The following is a 20575-nucleotide window of genomic DNA, read 5'->3' as shown; positions in this document are numbered from 1 at the left end:
TCTCACCTCCACCATACCTAGGAGTAGTCATGTCCTTCCTTTTAATTAATTAATTTTTTTTCACTTACCAAACACTGGCTAGTGCAGGGCTACCACATTTGCTATCTGCTCTGACTTCAGTTTACTGGGTCTCTGGGCCATTCCTTGCTTTTTTTTTTTTTTTTTTTTTTTTTAATTGTTTTGTTTGTTTCATTTTGTTTTAAGATAGGGTCTCACTATGTAGCCTTGGCTGTCCTGGAACTCGCTGTGTAGACCAAGCTGGCCTCAAATTCATAGAGATCCTCCTGCCTTGCCTCCCAAGTGCTGGAATTAAAGGCCTGCTCTGCCACCATGGGGCTACTGTCCCTTGCTTTTAAACTGCTTTGAAGTTGTAACTTGTAAGTAACTGATAAACGTGCAAAATAACTCTTCTCTCTAGATTTGTAAATTCTGCTGGTGATAAGTTCACTTTCTGCTGGATTCATTGCTCACTATGTGGGGAAAGCCAGGTGCCTCCGAAGCAAGGCACCCTCAAACACACAGACAGGTCAATATCCTTAGGCTTGGGCAGCTGTTTGGACGGCTTGTAGCATCTCATGCCTTCACTTCTTAGGGAGAAGTTAAATAGGCTTTATCAGTGGGCAGACACTAAGCTTTCACAATTCCCTCCATCCGGTCCCATTAGCCTTCAGAGGTAGGCAGAGAACATTCCCAAGTTCCTATGAGTCTGGGATTCAGAACTTGTGCCAACCTGGGAGGGACACAGAGGAAGGTCCTCATTCCTGAGCTCAATCTGGCTGTCCGTGAAATGGACTCAGAAGTAGAGCCTGGAGCCTCCTTCCCCACTTCGGTGCCTGGTCCCCAAGGGCAGAGGTAGGGTGGGAAGCTGGACGAGAGGCCCTGATGGAGAGGTTGTCTTTGGGATGGGATCCCGGGCTGCGCCTTCTTGCAGGGTACGGTGGGGTTTCTAAGAGGGGCGGGCGGGTTCTCTGGAGCCAGAAACCCGGAGCCGCCCAGGAATTTTGGCTCGCACTGCATTTCCTCGGGCCGGGCGGGCGTGATCCCCGGGAGGCAACTACGGACAAACGGTTGCACTCGGTGGCTCCGTAACATGCAGCCGCTGCTCTGCGCGCTGGCCGGGCTTGCCCTGCTCCGCGCCGGGGCGGGCGAATGGAGCCAGGGTTCCAGGGACACCCCGGGACGTCGAGGTAGGAATGAGAGAGGAGCGGGAGACAGAGACACCGGGAAAAGTGGAGGGAGGGAACGGAGAAGGTGAAAGAATCAGAGATACCGAAGGACAGAAAAGGGAGGGGATCAAGGAGAAAGATGAGTGAGAGGAGAGGCTGGGAGTGAAAGAGGCTTTCGAGATAAATGCATGTGGGTGAGGACAGCAAGCGAAGGGAGTTTGAGAAAAGCGCAAATAAGAAGGAAAAAAATAAGGAATGGCAGGAACAAACGGGAAAGAAAGATTTGGGGAAAGGAATGTGGCAACCGGATGTCTAGTGAGTTGGAGAGGACCAACAGGCATGGGCGGAGGTTCAGCTGCAGGGTGTGGCCGCCCTCCGGCCAGAGCATCCAGGGGAAGGTTCCAAAGGGCATCGTGTTGGAAGGGGAGCCTGAAAGGGTCAACGGCCCAGGCAGGGCCAGCACCACCATTGGGAGACAGACAGAAACAAGGTACAGTCTCACCTGCCTGGAGGCCTGAGGGGTCTGTAGTGAGCTGAGGGGGCCATCCTCCAGGTGCCCAGAACGGTCCAAGAACTATGGCTCATCCTAGCTGTCTAGGTGAGCAGTGAGTTCAGGCAATGTCAGGGCAAACCCAGCACCAAACCCCAGGCCACCTCGGGTTCTTGTTCCAGACAGACAGAAATGCCTGGCACCGAGACTAAAGCTCTGGTTGCTTTTCAGGGCCCATAGAGAGAAGGGAGACTAACCCAGACCATTAAAGGAGTCCCTGTGGGGTGAATCGCTTTTCATCTAACAGGCTGGCTTCAGGGAATGTTAAGGAAGGACGTGCCCACTAGTGAACACACTGCTTCTCTCAGACCGTCTAGCCTCAGTTTCCCTATCTGTTAAAGAGTGACTGGCATTCTGTCTAGCCCAAAGTCAGCTCACAAGGTGCCGACCTCCCTTTTCTTTCCCTTTGAGATCCTCCTCTAAATTCTGCTTGGGCTGCAGAGGTGGCGACCAGAGCTAAGCTGGAGCCTCCCTGAGGAAGGAGCTGTCAAGTAGTCACACCCTCCCTGCACCCCCCACCCCACAAGTCACTTTCCTGCCCCTCTGATGTTTAATTTGTTTGAGTCAAGCAAGGTTAAATGGCTGGTTAAATATGGCTGACAGGTTTGCTGTCTCTTTAAATGTGTAATCTTTCTTCGTTCTTCCTTTCATATTTTTTTCTCTTGAAATCAGTTGTTGAGAAAAGTTTTGCCCGTGGGTGGTGGTGCTTGCCTTTAATATCAGCATTTGGGAGACAGAAGCAGGCAGATCTCTGAGTTTGAGGCCAGCCTGGTCTATACAGTGAGTTCCAGGACAGCCAGGGCTACATAGAGAAACTCTGTCTTGAAAAGCCAACACACACACACACACACACACACACACACACACACACACACACACCATGGGGTGGGGAGAGAGGGAGAGAGAGAGAGATTGTGCTGATTAAATTCTTGGGTGTCATTCAACTGTTCTCTCTCTGCTGTCTATAAAATTGATGGCTATTTATAGAAGCTTGGTCTAATTCCAGTTAGATTTTTCTTTGCAAAGAAATGTCTTTCTGCATAATATTTACATATTTGTTTTTTTTAAACAGTCTGTCAGTGTAGCCTTGGCTGTCCTAGAACTCACTGAGCTCAGCCTCACTCTGCCTCCCAAATGTCGGGACTATGCTTGGCTATTATTAATATATTTTTTAAAGAACAAGGTCTCTTGTAGCTCAAGCTAATGCTGAATTTACCACATAGACATGGGTGATTTTGAACTTCTGGTCTTCCTGCCTCTACCTTCCAAGTGATGTATACTACCATTTCTGTTTTTAGGTTGTGCTGAGGGGCAAACCTGGGGCCTCAAATTTTCAAAGCAACCACTCTGCCAACTGAGCTACATCTCCAGGCCATCTTTATTATTCTAACTGAATGTCTTTGATTCCTGCTAAGGATAGACTTTTTTTCTTCAAAGGTGTAGTGGTCATTTGTGTGATTCTTGTAAACTGTTAAGTAAGTCAGTAATTCATTTATTATTGTGGGTTGGGCTGCATATCAGTGTGAGCGAGAAAATCAGAGGACAGCTCTGTGGAGTTGGATCTCTTTTCCACCTTTATGTGTGTTCTGAGGATAGAATTCTGGTCTCCGGGCTTGTGGGGGTGGATAGTTGTAATCCAATGAGTGGTCTTAGCAGCCCCCTTATAGAGACCTGTTCAGAGGCCAACCTCAGCTCAGTTCCTGATTCCATTGTCAGAAGAATCCTTGTGTCTTATGTATTTATTTGTTTGTTTACTTACTTATGTTTTTTGAGACAGGGTTTCTTTGTGTAGCCCTGGCTGTCCTGGAACTGGCTCTGTAGACCAGGCTGGCTTAGAACTCACAAGGATCCACCTGCCTCTGCCTCTCCAGTGCTGTGACCAAATGCACGCACCATTACTGCCTGGCTCTTTTTATAATTAAAAAATTGTATGCATGTATGTATGTATGTATGTATGTACGTATGTATGTATGCCTGTGTAAGTTCATGTGTACCATGAATAGATATACTATTGTATAATGTAATTATACTATAATTAAGAATAATAATTAATTCATAAGCAGTCTCATTTCATTTATAATTTCTACTCTGTTGTCATCCCTGGATTATTTTAAAGGAAGTTCCAAACACTCTATTTTTTAAGTTCTTATTGTTTGGCAATCTCATACATAGGCAAGCCCCCTCAGAAGCCAGAGGGCATAGTATCTCCTGGAATGGGAGATACATTGTTGGGTCCTCCAGAAGAGCAATAAACTTAACAGATGAAACTTCTCTGCAGCCCCGTGAGTCTTCTCTTTCATTTTTTAACTTTATTTGCTCTACATGGGTGTTTTACCTGCATGTATGACTGTGTACCACATATGTGCCTGGTACTCAGAAGAAGATACCTTAGAATTGAAGTCACAGATGGTTGTGAGCCACCATGTGGGTGCTGGGAATTGAACTCAGGTCTTCTGGAAGATCCAGTGCTCTTAACCACTGAGTTATCTCTCTCACAAAAGCTGTGCCTCTTCTTGTAAGCAAGTATAATTATCCTCACCAACACCTCTGGATTACAGCACTTTTTACTACATGCATCACACACACACACACACACACACACACACACACACACACACACACATAGTATGTGTATATGTGTGTATACATACACACACACACACACACACACACATATATTGCAGACCAAACCAACATGGAAAATAAAAACAGAAACAGAAAGTTATCTTGGGGCCTATACCATTTTACAAATGATATAAGAAAAATTGGCCCTCACGTTATAGTAAGAGTACTAGGGATGCAGAGAAGCAATATCAAGGTAGATTATTTTTGACCTTGTAAAGTCAGGTGTCAGGCTACAAAAAACATCAAAATGGCTGGCCTGCCAATTTGGCACAGAATTGTGTTTTTGTATATTCCTAACCACGTTTCCTGCCCCATGAATTCCTCATCAGCTAAGTTCTTTAGGGACAGACAGTCTTCCTGGTGTCTAGCATCGCTCCCCTCCAAATTCCCCATCCTATTCTTTCCGAATGCAAAGCCTAGTCCTATCTGATGTTCAAGATAAACCTGGAGTGCAAGATGCCCTCCTTTGCAGGGGCTCAGTCACATAGCCTACTCTCTGTAACTTTTCAAGTCTAAAATAAACTAAAATATACCCAGGAATCAGGCACTGAATGCTAACTAGGGAAGACAGGGTGTGTGTATGTGTGTGTGTGTGTGTGTGTGTGTGTGTAAGAGAGAGAGACAGACATCAGAAAGTGAGGGAGAGAGAGAGAAAGAGAAGGAAAGAAAGACAGGGAGAGATAGAGAGAGAGAAGGAGAGAAGAGGGGAGGCAGAGAGGGTCTCACTGTGTAGCCTTGGCTGGTCTGAAATTCACTAAGTAGAGTAGGCTGGCTTTGAACTCTCAGAGCTCACATGCCTCTGCCTCTCAAATGCTGGTGTGTGTGTGTGTGTGTGTGTGTGTGTGTGTGTGTGTGTGCTCCATCAGCATTGAATTCTAAATGCCCTGAAAATGAAACATAATGATTTATTTCTGACAAGGGGAGAGAGTGGAGACCCCCAAGACAGAAGAACTTATTTTATACAGCCACACCATCAAAAAGGACAATGTCAGACAGTTGATTCCAATCCTGTCACCACCACCTTCTAGCTGTATAATCTTATGTACGTCACTTAAACTTTTGATTTTGTAAAACAACAATAATAATTTGGGCTTTTGTTTTGTTTTTGAGACAATTTTTTAAATTAATTAATTAATTAATTATCCATCCAACCGAGGCTTCTCTGTGTAGCCCTAGCTATCCTGGAACTCATTATGTAGACCAGGCTGGTCACAAACTCTCAGAGATCTGCCTGTCTCTGCCTCCCAAGTACTGGGATTAAAGGTGTGCGCCACCATCTCCTGGCTGAGTCTTGCTGTGTATCCCAGGCTGGCCTTGCACTTGCAATTCTCCTGCCTCAGCCCCTCTGGTGCTGGGATTACAGGACTGCCTCATACTCAGTGTTAAAAAAAAAAATCTTCTTTAAAGTAGAGGAGTATGTAATCTAGCACTTGGAAAGCTGAGGTGTCAGAGGATAAGGAAAGGAAAGGAAAGGAAAGGAAAGGAAAGGAAAGGAAAGAAGTGATTTTGTTTATTTATTTAAATGGTCAGCGCTGACAACATACATAAAAATAACGTTATACAGATTGAGCAGGTTATATTTAGGAGTATATAAGTATATGCATATATGCATGTAATAAAAATTAATGTGGGGCTGGGGAGATAGCTCAGCGGTTAAGAGCACTGACTGCTCTTCCAAAGGTCCTGAGTTCAATTCCTAGCAACCACATGGTGGCTCACAACCATTTGTAATGGGTTCCGATGCCCTCTTCTGGTGTGTCTGAAGACAGCAACAGTGTACTCACATATATAAAATAAATAAATCTTTAAAAAAATTAAAAATTAATATGAAAAGGCTATGAATTTAAAAGAGATCAAAGAGTTTATGAGAAGGTTTGGAGGGAAGAGGGAGAAAATAAAACAGGCTGGAGTTAAATGATTGACACATACAAGTTCAGCATCGCCATGATAAAGGACCACAAAGCAATAGAACCTAGAAGACAGAAGTAACAAGAGCCAGGATCCAACAAATGGAACTGGCTTGTAGAAGATCATCCAGTCAGGTCAGGGCTGCCCCTACATCCTTGCTGAAGAAGCTCTTCTGTCACGTGCCACCTTCTGATTCCCTGCATAGATTTGGTCCTAGAGAGATGTCCTTCTATCCTGAGACCTGATTCAAACAATCTACACTGAGCTCTAGACCCCACGAGACAGGCAGAGCAAGGGGCTCCCTGACCTGTCGGCTCTATCATTCCGAGCCTGTATCTGCTCAGTGCCCCGTCCAATTTGTTTCTGTTACTGTAATGAGTACTGTGACAAAAAACAATTTGAAAGAAAAAGGCTTACTTCATTTTATAGTCCATTAAAGGAAGCCAGGACGGGAATTCAAGGCAGGTACCTGGGGGCGTGACTTAAGCAGACGCTGTAAAGGACTGTTGCTTACTGGCTTGTTCTCCATGGCTTACTTAGAATGTGCTTTCTTTCTTCCTTTTTAAAGATTTTATTTATTTATTTATTTATTTATTTATTTATTTATTTGATGTATGTGGATACACTGTAGCTGTCTTCAGACACACCAGAAGAGGGCATCAGATCCCATCACAGATGGTTGTGAGCCACCATGTGTTTGCTGGGAACTGAACTCAGGACCTCTTGAAGAGGAGTCAGTACTCTTAACCGCTGAGCTATCTCTCCAGCCCCTAGAATGCATTCTTATACAACCCAGGACCACCTGCCTGGGGGTGGCAGTGCCCATAGAGAGTCAAACCCTCCCATATTGAGTCATTAGTCAAGAAAATGTCAGCCGGACTTGCTCACAGGCTACTCTGAAAGGCTTAGTTCCTCAATAGAAGTTCCTTCTCTCCAGGTGACTCTAGTTTGTATCAAGTGGACAAAGACTAACCATCCTAGCTGCTTTGTGGCATCCACCCTGCAGTACATAGACATCTTTGCGTGCAGGATCATGGCAACGGAGACAGGGCAAGGCAGACAGATCTCTCAGTCAACATGAGGAAGCCTCTGCAAAGAGCTTCCCATGGACTGTGCCTCTGACTTCCAATTGTATGCTGGTGAGGTTTATCTCGGTGGGTTTGAGGCCTCAACATCCTGGGGTTTAGGAAGGATTCGTTGATTTTATAAATTTTACCACATCTAGTACTTGTATAAATATTTGTGATGCGTTCAAAACCAACATCAGGTTTTGAGTCTTCTTTTTTTTTTCTTTTTTTTTTAATTAGATATTTTATTTACACTTCAGATGCCATCCCCTTTCCCCATTCCGCCCCTCTTAGAAAACCCCTATCCCATGCCCCCTTTTCCTTTTTGCATTTATACATTTTTTTAAAATAATGTTAATCATAAGTGTTATAAGTTTGGAATTGTTCAATCAGAGGTGTAACCCACTGACCAACCTAGATATAACAACTGTCTTTGACTGGTGGAGATACATGAATATCTGCCTCCCTGTCTCCCCCCTCTTTCTCTCTTTCATCACCTAGCTTCTCCTCTCCTCCTTCTCCTCTTCTTACTCCTTTTCTTCCTCTCAGTACTCCTCCTACCTTAGCTCCTCCTACACATCACCCTTCCTGTTAAAATGAAACTTTTCTCTCAAAATACAATTAGAGCATAATTATGCCAATTTGTACCAGTGAGGTACAAGATAGTCCTAATACCCCGTCCATCCTTTTGTTGACTAACCAGCACCTCTGTCATTTATCCTAACTAAAACATTTAGTTCTGAACCTGGCTTTAGGATGAATGTCAGCTGACGACCATCCACTCAAATCTTTTCTCTTATGGTAAATAGCTGTAAGTTTTCAACCCCATCAGAAATCCAGAATGACTGAGTTAACTATAATTGTGGGAAGCACAAAGCATAGCTTCTAAAACTTAGCCAATTTATAGAGACCTCTGAACACCTGAAAAGCCCCTATACTACCGAACGTTGGAGCATCAAATCTTCAGCCTTCTGGCCCAGAATCATCTGACAGACCTTGGTGATGCAGGATTATTAAGGACTGATTACTCTGTCTAGGCAGATATAATCAGTCGACTATTCTGCATGTGTGTCCTTTTCTGGACAGTAATTTGTCTGTAGATGGAGAGAGGCAATTCTTGCCTAGTGGCTGTTACCACACAACTGGAGTAACTCCAAGGATGCTCAATTTCTTCTTAGAATCCACGACAGGAAGCTGTCAGGAGCAGACAGGTTCAATATGAACATTAATATATAAATATTTGTAGCGTCAGTTCTATGGACTTCTGATGTTTTGAAAACCAACTATCCATGTAAGGTAACCCGGACTGTTGTCTGTTCACTCCTCTCAGCTATTTCTAAATAAAATATGGGAAACACCCTAACAATAAACTAAAAAATATGAATTTTCTATAGTCCCTTAACTCATAGGTTAAGCGTCCCAAATCAGTTAAAAAGGTTAAAAAAGGGTTGGGTCTAGGCATTGTATTCCTAAATGTGTTATACAGGCACAATGCCCATGAGCGTATCAATATTCATCTCATTTTTATATTAATAAGAGGCTCGTACCAATGAAAACCTTAAATTTGAGATCAAAGTAAATTTTGTACCATTTAAGAAATTATAACTTCATCTTGATAATAATTATACAGATTTCTACCAATAGGTTATGGCTATGCAATAAGTCCTAGCTAATCCCCCCTGTTCCAACAAAACCACTACTTGTTCCTAGAAAAACAGACCATTATTAACCACATTAGTCCCCAAGCTCAGGGAATAGGGGCGCTGACTCTTCTTTAACTTCTTCAAGCTGATTAAGGGCGTTGAGATTTTAGAAGAGGGGTTGGGGGGAAGAGTAAGTTGATAAGCCTCTGATGCTGTGTCTTCACTGAATCCAGATGGAATTCCAGGACGGAGGTTTGGGCAGGTCTGCTCAGTATGCTTGATGAGTAGATACACCAAGGCTGTGTATTCTGCAATATACAATTCTCAGAACAAGTTTTAGTATCAAGAAAAAAAAAAATTCCCACCCCCAGGGGGCTGGCTTTTTTTTTTTTTTAAAGATGTTGGTTCCGAAGACTTTTTTTTTTCCCTGCTTGTTAAAATTGGTTGTAGTATTTACATTTCAGATTTTATCCTCTTAGCCTACTTCCTCCCACCACCCAGAAACCTCCTACCCCATCCCCCTCCTCATGCTTCTATGAGGCAGTGACCACACCTACCCCCCTCACTATCCCCTCCCCACCCTCACATCATTCCCCCCCCCACTGTGTGTTCATTTTTTTTTTTTATGGGACCAAGAAACTCCTCTCCCACCTATGTCTGACAAGGCCATCCTCCCCTACATATACCTCTGGAGTCTTGGGTCCCTCCCTATGTGTTCCCAGGCTGGTGGTTTAGACCCTGGGGGGCTCTGGTTGTTTGGTATTGTTGCTTTCCACCTGGGGTCAATAACCCTTTCTGCTCCTTCAGTCCTCTCACTAAGTTCTCCATTGGGAAACCCCTGATCATATCAGTGGTTAATTGTGAACATTGTCCTCTGAGTGTGTTAGTCTTTGGCTGACCTCTAAGGGGACAGCTATATCATATTCCTCACATTATGCACTTCCAGCCATCCACAACAGTGTTTAGATTAGGTGACTGTACATGGGGTGAATACCCAGGTGGAATGGTCTCCTGATGGCCCCTCCTTCAGTTTCTGTTCCATGTTTTGTTTCCCTATTTGCTCCCTTGAGCATTTTTGTTTCTCGTTCTAAGTAGAACTGAGGCATCCCCTCTTGGTCTTCCTTCTTCATGAGCTTCATGTGGTCTGTGGGTTGAGTCTTCACTAATCCAAGCTTTTGGGCTAACATCCATGGAGATATGTTTGTGTAACTATCTTCTTTTGGGGTTTTTGGAAGATTACTTTCTTGCTTTTTCTAGGTTATAGTTTCCCTCCTTGTGTTGGAGTTTTCCACCAATTATTCTTTGAAGTGCTGGATTTGTGTTGAGATACTGTGTAAATTTGGATTTGTCATGGAATATTTTGGTTTCTCCATCAATAATGATTGACAGTTTTGCTGGGTATAGTAGTCTGGGCTGGCATTTGTGTTCTCTTAGGGTCTGTATGATATCGGTCCAAGATCTTCTGGCTTTTATGGTCTCTGGTGAGAAGTCTGTTGTAATTCTTATAGGTCTGCCTTTATACGTTACTTTGCCTTTTTCCCTTACTGCTTTTAGTATTTTTTCTTTGTTTTGTACATTTGATGTTTTAACTATTATATGGCGGGAAGTATTTCTTTTCTGGTCTAAACTATTTGGAGTTCTATAAGCTTCTTGTATATTTATGGACATCTCTTTCTTTAGGTTAGGGAAGTTTTCCTCTATAATTTTGTTGAGGATATTTACTGGTCCTTTTAGTTGGGAGTCTTCCCCCTCATCTATACCTATTATCCTTAGGTTTGGCCTTCTCATTGTGTCTTGGATTTCTTGTATATTTTGGGTTAGTAGCTTTTTGTATTTTGCATTTTCTTTGACAGTTGTGTCAATGTTTTCCATGGTATCTTCTGTACATGAGATTCTCTCTTCCATCTCTTGTATTCTGTTGGTGATACTTGTGTCTATGACTCCTGATCTTTTTTTTAGGTTTTCTATCTCCAGGGTATTGTCCCTTTGTGATTTCTTTATTGTTTCTACTTCCATTTTTAGATCTTGCATGGTTCTGTTTAATTCCTTTTCCTGTTTGGTTGCACTTTCTTGCAATTCCTTAAGGGATTTTTGTGTTTCCTCTTTAAGGGTTTCTATCTGTCTACCAGTGCTCTCCTTAAGTTCTTTGAGAGTGTTATTTATGTCTTTCTTAAAGCCTTCTATCATCATCATGAGAAGTGATTTTAATTCTGATTCCTGCTTTTCTGGAGTGATGGGGTGTTCAGGGCTTGCTCTGATGGGGGAGCTGGGTTCTGATGATGCCATGTAACTTTGGTTTCTGTTGCTTATGTTCTTGCTCTTGCCTTTTGCCATCTGCTTAACTCTAGTGCTGCCTGTACTTGCTGTCTCTGACTGAAGCCTGTCTTTCTAGTTATCTAGCTTGTGTCTGATCTCCTAGGGTCCAGATGTCTCTGTGATCTTTTCCAGCTGTACTGATTATAGTGGTACCTCTAGGATGCCTCAGGATATGGTGCCTCCAAGGTAGTAGTCCAGCTAGGTGTCTGCTGTTCTGGGTGCAGTGTCTCCTCTAGAATATCTCAGGATATGTTGTCTGAAGCTCTGAGTTCATTTGTTCCTCTGTGGCTCTGGATTGAGTGGACCTTCCAGTATGTCTCAGGTGGAATCCGGGGTCCACACAACAGCAGACCTGGCAGAGGTCTGATCCAGGCCTCAGATCTGGGAACTAGTTTCTAAGACACTGTCCAAGTTAGAGCGCCTGGGATCCCTGCTTCCTCTGGGTTCTTGGAGGTTGGGGACAGAGCTGCCACCCAAGATCTGCTCAGTGCTCTGGCCCAGACTGGAAGCTTGAGTCTTCTTAAAGAGACGCAGAATCATATTTTAAAGGATTGTATGAGTAACTGTGTGTGCATGGAGCTGCTCTGACTGAAACCAGAGTTAGTGGTTTAAAAAAATATGGGGTAGCAAGACAGGATCAGGGATTAGGTCTCGTCTCAGAGCTGCCTGCCAGCCTGACCATCGGCCAGTCTACCTTGAATGGACTCATGAGAGGGAAATAGACAGGGTGTGGTGATTGACAGAGGCTCTTCCTTGTAGCAGCTTGACTTGCATCCGCTGATAAGTTTCTCAGTGAGCCATGCGTCTCAAAAATCCCCTGTTGGAGAAAGACTGAGAACAAGAGCAGGGAGATAGAACATGCCCCCTCCCAGCAAAAACCAACAAAACAAAGGTTTCTTGGAATGTAGCTCTCTCTCTCTCTCTCTCTCTCTCTCTCTCTCTCTCTCTCTCTCTCTCTTAAAGGCCACCAGGGCCCTTGGCTGGTTTCAGTTAGAGCAGCTCAGTGCACACAGTTATTCATACAATCCTTTAAAATATGATTCTGCATCTCTTTAAAAAGACTCAAAACCCAATGATGGTTTTGAACGCATCACAAATATTTATACAAGTACTAGATGTGGTAAAGTTTATTATTCTATTACATTGAATGTGGTCAGATATCATTAACCCCAAGTGGCTGGGGTAAAAATAGAATACAGCTTTGAGGATTACTGCGGGTACTTTCTCACTGTGTGAGTCCCAGATACATAGGGTTGGGCGGGCCATATAGAGGACAGATTGGTGACCAAACCTCTTAGTTAGGTCAGCCAGCCCAGCACCTCTCCTGGTCTCTGGGCCATCCTGTCACAGGATGCTGCTTCACCCATGGCCACCATCCAGGGTACAAACAAGGCTTCAAGCAGGAGCCAGGCCAGAGAAAACAACCCCATGTCCTAGGAAATCCATTTCAAACTGGAAGAGTAGGAAGACCAGTGGTTGGGGGGTGCCCACAGCCTAGGCTCAAGGTCCTGTGAGATAACACAGCAATTCTTCAGCCTTTCCACCCATACTTGATTGATGAACTGCTCTACAGCTAGAGAGTGGGGAGTGTGTGTGTGTGTGTGTGTGTGTGTGTGTGTGTGTGTGAGAGAGAGAGAGAGAGAGAGAGAGAGAGAGAGACAGAGAGACAGAGAGACAGAGAGACAGAGAGACAGAGAGAGGCAGAGACAGAGACAGCTCAGTTTTTTACTTGCCTGAGGATTTATTAGTTTATTTTCATTAAAAGAGACTTATCCATTACACATCCCAGCTTTGCCCTCTGAGGCCTGAAGACAATTCTGAGAGACATTTGTACTCCTACGAGCTATCCATCTGGAAAGCAGAGCCTCAGGCTAGCCCCACCCAGTTTGATAGTTTGGGCAAAAGTTAACTACAGCTGAGGGTGTAGGCTGAGAAGCATCTTCTGGGTGTTTTCTAGGAGGGGGGGAGCTGGGTTTGGAGAATAGTTGTTAGGATTGTGCTCCAAGCCTTCTATCAGATGAGTACTCAGGAGGCCTGGATGAGCTCAGAGCACAGCTCCATCCAGATGTGAGGGATTAGTGCTTGAGTGAGGGGAGTGAGATCACCCCAGCCTCTTCCCTGGAGGGCTTCTGGAGCCAAGTTAGACCTCATCACAGACTCTGGAGAACAGTGGAAGAGAAGCAGAGGCATGTTGCTCAAGATACCCACAGCTTCCCGCTTCTCCTGGGTGAGGGGACCTTGCAAGGGCAGGTGATACTTCCAGTGCAGTGGCTCTCACCCTTCCTAGTGCTGTGACCCTTTAATACAGTTCCTCATGCTGTGGTGACCCCCAGCCATGAAATGATTTCATTGCTACTTCATAACTGGAACTTTGTTACTGTTACAAGTTAATGTAAGTAGCTAATATGCATGGTATCTGATGTAACACCCTAAGAGCCCACAGGTTGAGAACCACTGTCCTAGAGTGACCTGGCTGAAGGCCTCCAGTCCACAAATAGGGAGGCTGTGTTTGCAGATTTCCAACAGGACAGGTTCATCTTCCCCCAAACAGCCTGCCCTGGAGTAAGAAGAGTTCTTCCTGCCTCCTATAACCCTCTCCTGGCCAAGCGCCCAGCTTAAGCTGAAGCAAATGTGGCGTCCCCTCACTGAGTTAGCAGGAAGCCTGGGCTGAAGGTCTCTCCCTCATCCTCAGCATTGGAATCTTCTCATTAAACCCACCACAGCTTCTGCTTTTAGCTAACAGTTCCACCAGGCAGTAGTTAGCAGTGTGTATGAAGGAAGGATCTCAGTTCCCAGTTCCTATATTGGGTGGCTCACAACTGCCTATAACTCCAGCTGCAGAGGATCTGGCGCCCTCTTCTGGCCTCTATGGGCACCTGCATTCACAGGCACAAACGCAGACACATACATATAGTTTAAAATAAGTGTCTGGGTTGAAGAGATGGCTCAGCAGCAAAGAGCACTTGCTCTTGAAGAGGTCCTGGGTTCAAGTCCCAGCTCCCACAAGGAAGCTCACAACCATCTTGTCTGTAACTCCAGATCCAGAGGATTTGATGCTCTGTTCTGACCTTCTCAAATACCACATGCACATACATGCAGGCAAGAACACTCACATAAAAATATATGTTTTTAAAAAACTATATACACAAAAGCAGAGGGATGGTGGAATGCACTCCCGGGGAAATCTTTGCTCTGCCCATTTATGCTTCTGGCTGTCCTTCTACCAGCCCCGGGTGATTCTGAAGTAAATCTAAGACTAACATTTCAGCAGTGAATATTCCAATATGGATCTCCCACAGACCCACTTCTACAAATGCAGCCCGCACACCGTGACTCAGCCTGGTTGCTCTCCTGTTGCTATGATAAAACGCTCCAACAAAACAACTTTGGGAGAAAGGTTTATTCTGGCTCGTGGTTCCAGGGCTTACAGTCTGCTGTGGTAGAGAAGGTGATAGGATCATGTGTGGTGGTAGGATCATGAGGCTAGACCATCAGAGCACATGATGGGCAGTCCAGAGGCAGAGGGGGAGAAGAGGACATGGAGCTGGGCTAGTATTCAAACTTGTATGCTTTGGGGGACATTTCATGTTTAAGTCACAACACCACTCTTACATTCTCTTCCCGTCTTCAAATCAGAAGCAGCACCATAGTCTTCTGAACAGGTTTCTAAAGTTCAGTGAAGGGGAGTCATGTTGCTCTTCACAGAAGGTTGTTTATTAGCTTGTCACCACTATAAGAAAATACCTGAGGCAATCTGTCGACAAGAGAAGGTTTACTTTGGCTCATGAATGAAAAGGTTCAGTCGATGGTCAACTGGCCCCATTGCTTTTGGGTGGCTGCTGCTGTTGAGGCAGAACATCATGGTAGGTGCAAAACCACTCACCTTGTCAGGCAGGAAGCAGAAGGAAAGGAGTAAGAGAATGGGGTTCCACAATACTGTCAGAGGGCACACCCCAATACCTTAACAACCTTCCTCTAGGCCCTACCTCCCAGCGGTACACACCACCTACAGACACACATCCCCTCCCCCACTCCCTACTCTAGGAACCAGGCCTCTAACATGGGCCTTCAGAAGACACTGAAGATCTGAACCGTAGCAGTGAGCATTGCCTCTGACTCAGTCCCCACACATCCTCTCTCTTGCATTCTTCCATTTCCCCGATCCTGGATTCCAGGGCTTCCTGTCCCTGCAGAAAGTTCATTCTTTCACTTCTGTTCCCTTCTGTCCCTATAAGCATGGCTGTATTTTCTGAAGCCTAAGAACACACCCAGGACAATAGTACACAATTCTCTGGCCATGGAGAGTTGATCTCCCTCCCTCCTTCCTTCCCTCCTTCCTTCACTCCCTTCCTCCCTCCCTCCCTTCTTTCCAAGCTTCCTGAAGAAATTTCCCAGGACCTGAGTTTCCAACTTCTGACCTTGCCTTCCCTTCCCATCTGCAATACTATGCACATCCCACAGGGGAATGGGCTAGCACCCGGCAGGGACATTCCTGGCTCGTTTTCACAGTGCTAACCTTTCCTGCCACTTTAGGCTCCTTCCCTCTCTACAAATCTGAAAAACTCTCTCTTCTTTCCACTCCAGTACAGTACCTGCTTCCCGGGGACAGGCATTTCCTAAGGGCTCAGTCACATCTAATGCCTCAGATCGACCCACTGCAGTCCAAGTTCAGAACCAGGATGCTGATACTTCTGTGTCAGAGTTGGTGGTGCCAGGTATAATCTCCGTGAATGAGGAGGAAAATCATGAGTCAAGAGTTAAGAAGGTATATTGGTCAGGTTATCAGAAGGTTATCAGTTCTGTCCCTCTAGGGAACATGTGACTAAGAATGGATCTATTGATATCTAGAAAATGGATTCATTTGACCCAGTCTGTAGTCCAGCTAATCCAACAACAGACGTCTACCAACAAAAGGCCCAAAACGCAGTAGCTGTTTAGTCCGTGAGTCTGGACGTCTCAGCTGGTCTTCAGTTATTCTGGAATCCCAGAAAAGTAGGCTCTAATCCAGTGATGGGATGGACTTGCCTTCTTTTGTCCTTTTGTTTGGTTTTTGAGACAGGGTTTTGCTGTGTAGCTCTGGTTGTCCTGGAACTCTCTGTAGACCAGGCTGTCCCCGAACTCAGAAATCCACCTGCCTCTGCCTCCTAAGCACTGGAATTTAAGGCATGTGCCAACACTGCCTGGCCTTCCATGTCCTTCATACAGTCTGCCAACAGAGGGTAGAGCTCATACTAAAGACGGATCTCTCACCTTGAAATCTGGATTAATAATTAGTCCAAATAATTAAGATAAAACTCTTACAGGTGGGCCCAGTGGCTTGGGTTTTAGATAATTCCAGATATAGTCAAGTGGACCACCAAGGACAGTCAGCACAGTAGATTAAACCTCTGACCCTCTCACTAGCAATGTGGCTTTGGACATGGTGAGCAGCAGCTCAGACTAGCTGTTTCTCAGTGACCGAGGCTGCTCAGTTTCCTCCCTGGATTCTGTCTGCTACTGTCTGGCCCACCACTTCTAGTGCAGATTACTACCACCACTGCCTCCCTCCCAAGTAGCATTCCTCCACACTCTCCAGGTCCCTGGGTCAAAGCGCTCCCCTTGGCTTTGATCCTGAGCCCCCTTCCTGGTTGAATCTCCCACCCTGTTTCTCTGCAGGCATTCCAACACCCTGAATGGTTTGTCCAAGGATGACATGCTTCTCTCCATGTCTTTGCAAGCAGCCAAAACCTTCCCTGTCTTGCCGCTACACAGCCTAGACACTGCCTCCTTGAGAAAGCCCTCCTAGGTCTGGAGACAGGGGGTTAGGGTGGTGCTCATGTCCTCATCCCCTGCATGTCCGTGTCTCATTTCAGAATCCCCATGTCCCCTAAGAGTGTTTTGCAGAACCCTCTGGTACCACAAGGGAACCACTAGCTCCACAGTGACAAGACTCGTTTTCCCTACAGCTGCTGAGTTCCCCAGTTCCCCTGGAGAAGACCTAGCTTGGAGCCCAGGCTGTGACAGACACATGGCTGTGCAAAGCCGGTTAGACATTATGGAAGAGGTAAGGAGAGCATGGGAGGAAGAGGTCATGAAGCTTCATGGCCATCTGCTAGGCTGAAAGCTTTGTGGAGTACAAATGTCAGAAAACCCAGGCCAGTCCTGTCCCCCAGCTGCCAAGTTAACGACACCATGCTCTAACTGGGATGTACAGTTGGGTAATGTCTTATACACCCTACCTCCTAGGAGGCGTTGCTTGCGCACAGTGTGAGATTTTTCCCTAGTTGGGTGTACTGTTTGGTTTAGTACATCCAACTTGACATGAGCTAGAGTCATCAGAGACAAAGGAGCTTCAGTTGAGAAAATGTCCCTATGAGATCCAGCTATAAGGCATTTTTTTTCTCAATTAGTGATTAACAGGGAATGGCCCAGCCCATTGTGGGTGGTGGCATTCTTGGGCTGATGAACCTGGGTTCTATAAGAAAGCAGGCTAAGCAAGCCATGGGGAGCAAGCCAGTAAGCAGCACTCCTCCATGGCCTCTGCATCAGCTCCTGCCTCTGGGTTCCTGCCCTGCTTGAGTTCCTGTTCTGACTTCCTTTTGATGATGAACAGCAATGTAGAAGTGTAAACAGAATAATCCTTTTCCTCCCCAACTTGCTTTTTTGGCCATGGTGTTTCACTGCAGCAACAGAAACCCTAAGTCATTGGGGAAGAGGGAAATTCGACCATCAAAGTTTGTAGTGAATCATAACTTAGGGTCCATACCTTTGTGATGGGCAAAGTTTTATCTCCATTGCTGAAAACAGTTTGTTTTGCTTCGGTTTTGTTTTGCTTTTTGAGACAGGGATGTTCTGGAACTCACTCTGTAGACCAGGCTGACCTACCTACCTTCCTTCCTTCCTTCCTTCCTTCCTTCCTTCCTTCCTTCCTTCCTTCCTTCCTTCCTTCCTTTCCTTCTTTCTTTGTTCCCCTTAGACAGGGTTTCTCTGTGTACTCAGCTGTCCTAAAACTTGATCTGTAGACCAGGCTGGCCTTAAACTCAGAGATCTTCTTCCGTCAGCCTCCCCGTGCTGGGATTAAGGTGTGTGCCACCACTGCCAAGCCTCCAGAACTTTCAATGTGGAAAGAGAGAACTGACTCCTGCAGATTGTTCTCTGACCTCTCCACACATTCCCAGTGGTGTGAGTGTGCCCTCTACCTCTGACACACACAAATGGACAGCTCCTAAGGTTGACTTTTGGGTTTTGTGCCCCCTACTCCCAAGACAATAATAATAATGTTTGATACAGTCTTTCTCTGTATCCCAAGCTGGTCTGAAATTTGTGGTGATTCTCCCGTCTCAAGATTTTGAGCTTATAGACATCAGCCACTAAAGTGATACATAGTTTTAATATTTGAATGCTATTGCAATGTAGTTGATATCCTTATTTTTCTATTTTAAGCATGAACACACTGTTCTGACATGAGGCCTCTAGGCTTTATTAGGTTGCCAGCAGACTCTGACACACCCCTTTAAGCAACCCATAGGAAAAAACTTTAAAATCCCAAATCTGTCACAAAGGTGCCACAAGGGGGCGGTGCAACAAAAGGAATGTGTACTCTTATAGCCTACTCCCAAACAAAAAGGTGCTTAGGAGTGAGTCCCTGTGCCAAGCCTGGCACCATTTGAGTGCCAGACAGGAGCATCCTTAAAAGGGCAAAGAAAGCAAGCAGCCTGTGATGTTCTTACCTGGGGAAACTGAGCAGAGATCGGGTGAGACCAGGATTGGACAGTGTTGGGGTCCACACTAGCCCCACGTTGGGGCGGCCAAAATAATGTTGGGGTCCACACTAGCCCCACGTTGGGGCGGCCAAAAAACGTCACAGCCCAGGCAAAATGTTGAGGCCCGGGCCGACCCACGTTTGGGCGGCCACTGTATCCCGGCCCAAGCTGCCGCTCCGGTCCGCCGGTCGAGGTTCAGCAAGAGCAAGGGTGAGGGCAGACTCGAAGAATGGAGACCAGACAGGGTGTGATTCAATCCCGTTTATTCTTCAGTCTCTCTTCCTCTAAGTGTCTCCTTCTCTGTCTCCTCTGTCTGCTGTGTCTGATTCTGTCTGGAGCCAAGTGTCTTCTACCTAATGTCTGATGTGTCTGATTCTCTCTCTATAGTCTCATTTCTGATCTGTTCTGTCTCTGCCTTTTATATGTCTCACTTCTAAGCCACGCCTCTAAGTTACACCTTTAATCATGCTCTTAGGTCTTGTCTCTAACTCTGATCTCTATACTTCTAAGTCATACTCTTAAGTCACACACCTTTAATCTCACACACCTTTAATCTCATGCACCTTTAATCTCACGCACCTTTAATCTCAAGGTATCTAAACCAAGATTATCAGAGTGTGCTCAGCTGTTGTAGGCTATTGTAATCCAAGTCTCATGTCAGGGTATATGGCTCAAGATGGCTGCAAAGCTGATAGCCGCTTTCTGCTAAAAGTCGGCCCCCAACAGGACAGCACCCAGCTCCCTCTCCACTGGACACTGGGACTTGGGGCACAGTGGACTTTCTTTAGGACATCACTAAGCTAAGCTGAAGTTGGCCCAACTTCTGTGCTTGACTTTGCCCCTACCTTCCCACTCCAGACCGTGGAGAAGACGGTGGAGCACCTGGAGGCAGAAGTGACTAGCCTGCTGGGCCTGCTGGAGGAACTGGCTCCAAACTTACCCCCAGGGCCCTTCAGCTCCAAACCTGACCTGCTTGGAGATGGTGAGTGGCTCAGATGGCAGAGGGACGTTTGTTGGTCCTGTCATCTTGGGTCCCTGGCAACAGAATGCACAGGGTACGTTATGCAGTCCTAGGGGTAGAGTGCCTCAGTCTTCAAGTGTATTCTGGCTTCTGTGCTCCTCCCCATCTATTCTCCCCATCGTCTGGCAGCCAGGGTCCAGGCACCCTATTGATGCTCAGTTCATCCCCAGCTCCTTATGTCCCGCTGTCCCAAGGGAGCAGAAAGCTGGGAAGAAGCAATCGCTGAGCACAGCAAGGGCAAGGGACTCCGTCATCATCCTCCGCTGCTCACTTAGGGAACCCCCTTTTCTTGCAGATGGCTTCTGACTACCAGGGATGATGGAGCCTGTCAGCTGAAGTCATCCCTCTGAGAACCAAGCCAGCTCTTCCTGCCTTCCTGCCCTGCTTTGGTGTGAAATAAAAGCTACTATTTGGACCTGTTTGCTAGCCATGACCTCGGTTATCCCAGCTCCAGCTCCTTCTGTCTTACACCCTGAACCCCACACTGCTGTTCTAGTACTCAGACCTGGGTAACCTGTGCAAGGGGACTTCCAACTT

The 20575-nt window shown here is 45.8% G+C and overlaps 1 protein-coding gene across 5 annotated transcripts; it reads left to right on the top strand.

The window, feature by feature from the left end:
* The first annotated feature begins 715 nt into the window (after positions 1-715).
* Plac9 (placenta associated 9) lies at positions 716-20453 on the top strand. 5 transcript variants are annotated; one of them, XM_034497733.2, is made up of 5 exons: positions 716-852; positions 15860-15990; positions 17221-17318; positions 19876-19999; positions 20334-20453. In XM_034497733.2, exons 1-5 carry the CDS (start codon positions 788-790, stop codon positions 20342-20344), a joined length of 429 nt encoding a protein of 142 aa, XP_034353624.1. In that variant the 5' UTR covers positions 716-787; the 3' UTR covers positions 20345-20453. The 5 variants fall into 5 exon arrangements, with proteins under 5 accessions (XP_034353624.1, XP_076787384.1, XP_034353625.1 ...); XM_076931269.1 differs by lacking the exon at positions 716-852 and adding an exon at positions 1016-1187; XM_076931267.1 differs by lacking the exon at positions 716-852 and adding an exon at positions 1460-1656.
* The last annotated feature ends 122 nt before the right edge of the window (positions 20454-20575 follow it).

This window comes from Arvicanthis niloticus, chromosome 3 (genome assembly GCF_011762505.2).
Source record: "Arvicanthis niloticus isolate mArvNil1 chromosome 3, mArvNil1.pat.X, whole genome shotgun sequence".
In the NCBI taxonomy this organism is placed as follows: Eukaryota; Metazoa; Chordata; class Mammalia; order Rodentia; family Muridae; genus Arvicanthis; species Arvicanthis niloticus.
Note: the sequence above shows the minus strand (reverse complement) of the source record. Positions and strands in the feature narration are given on the sequence as shown.

Coding starts and splice junctions, on each gene's coding strand:
- Plac9 (XM_076931267.1), top strand. CDS start 1,475: ATGTCTAGTGAGTTGGAGAGGACCAACAGGCATGGGCGGAGGTTCAGC. Junction 1,657..15,859: donor GGGAGACAGACAGAAACAAG/GTACAGTCTCAC, acceptor TTTCCACTCCAG/TACAGTACCTGCTTCCCGGG. Junction 17,319..19,875: donor GGTTAGACATTATGGAAGAG/GTAAGGAGAGCA, acceptor TTCCCACTCCAG/ACCGTGGAGAAGACGGTGGA.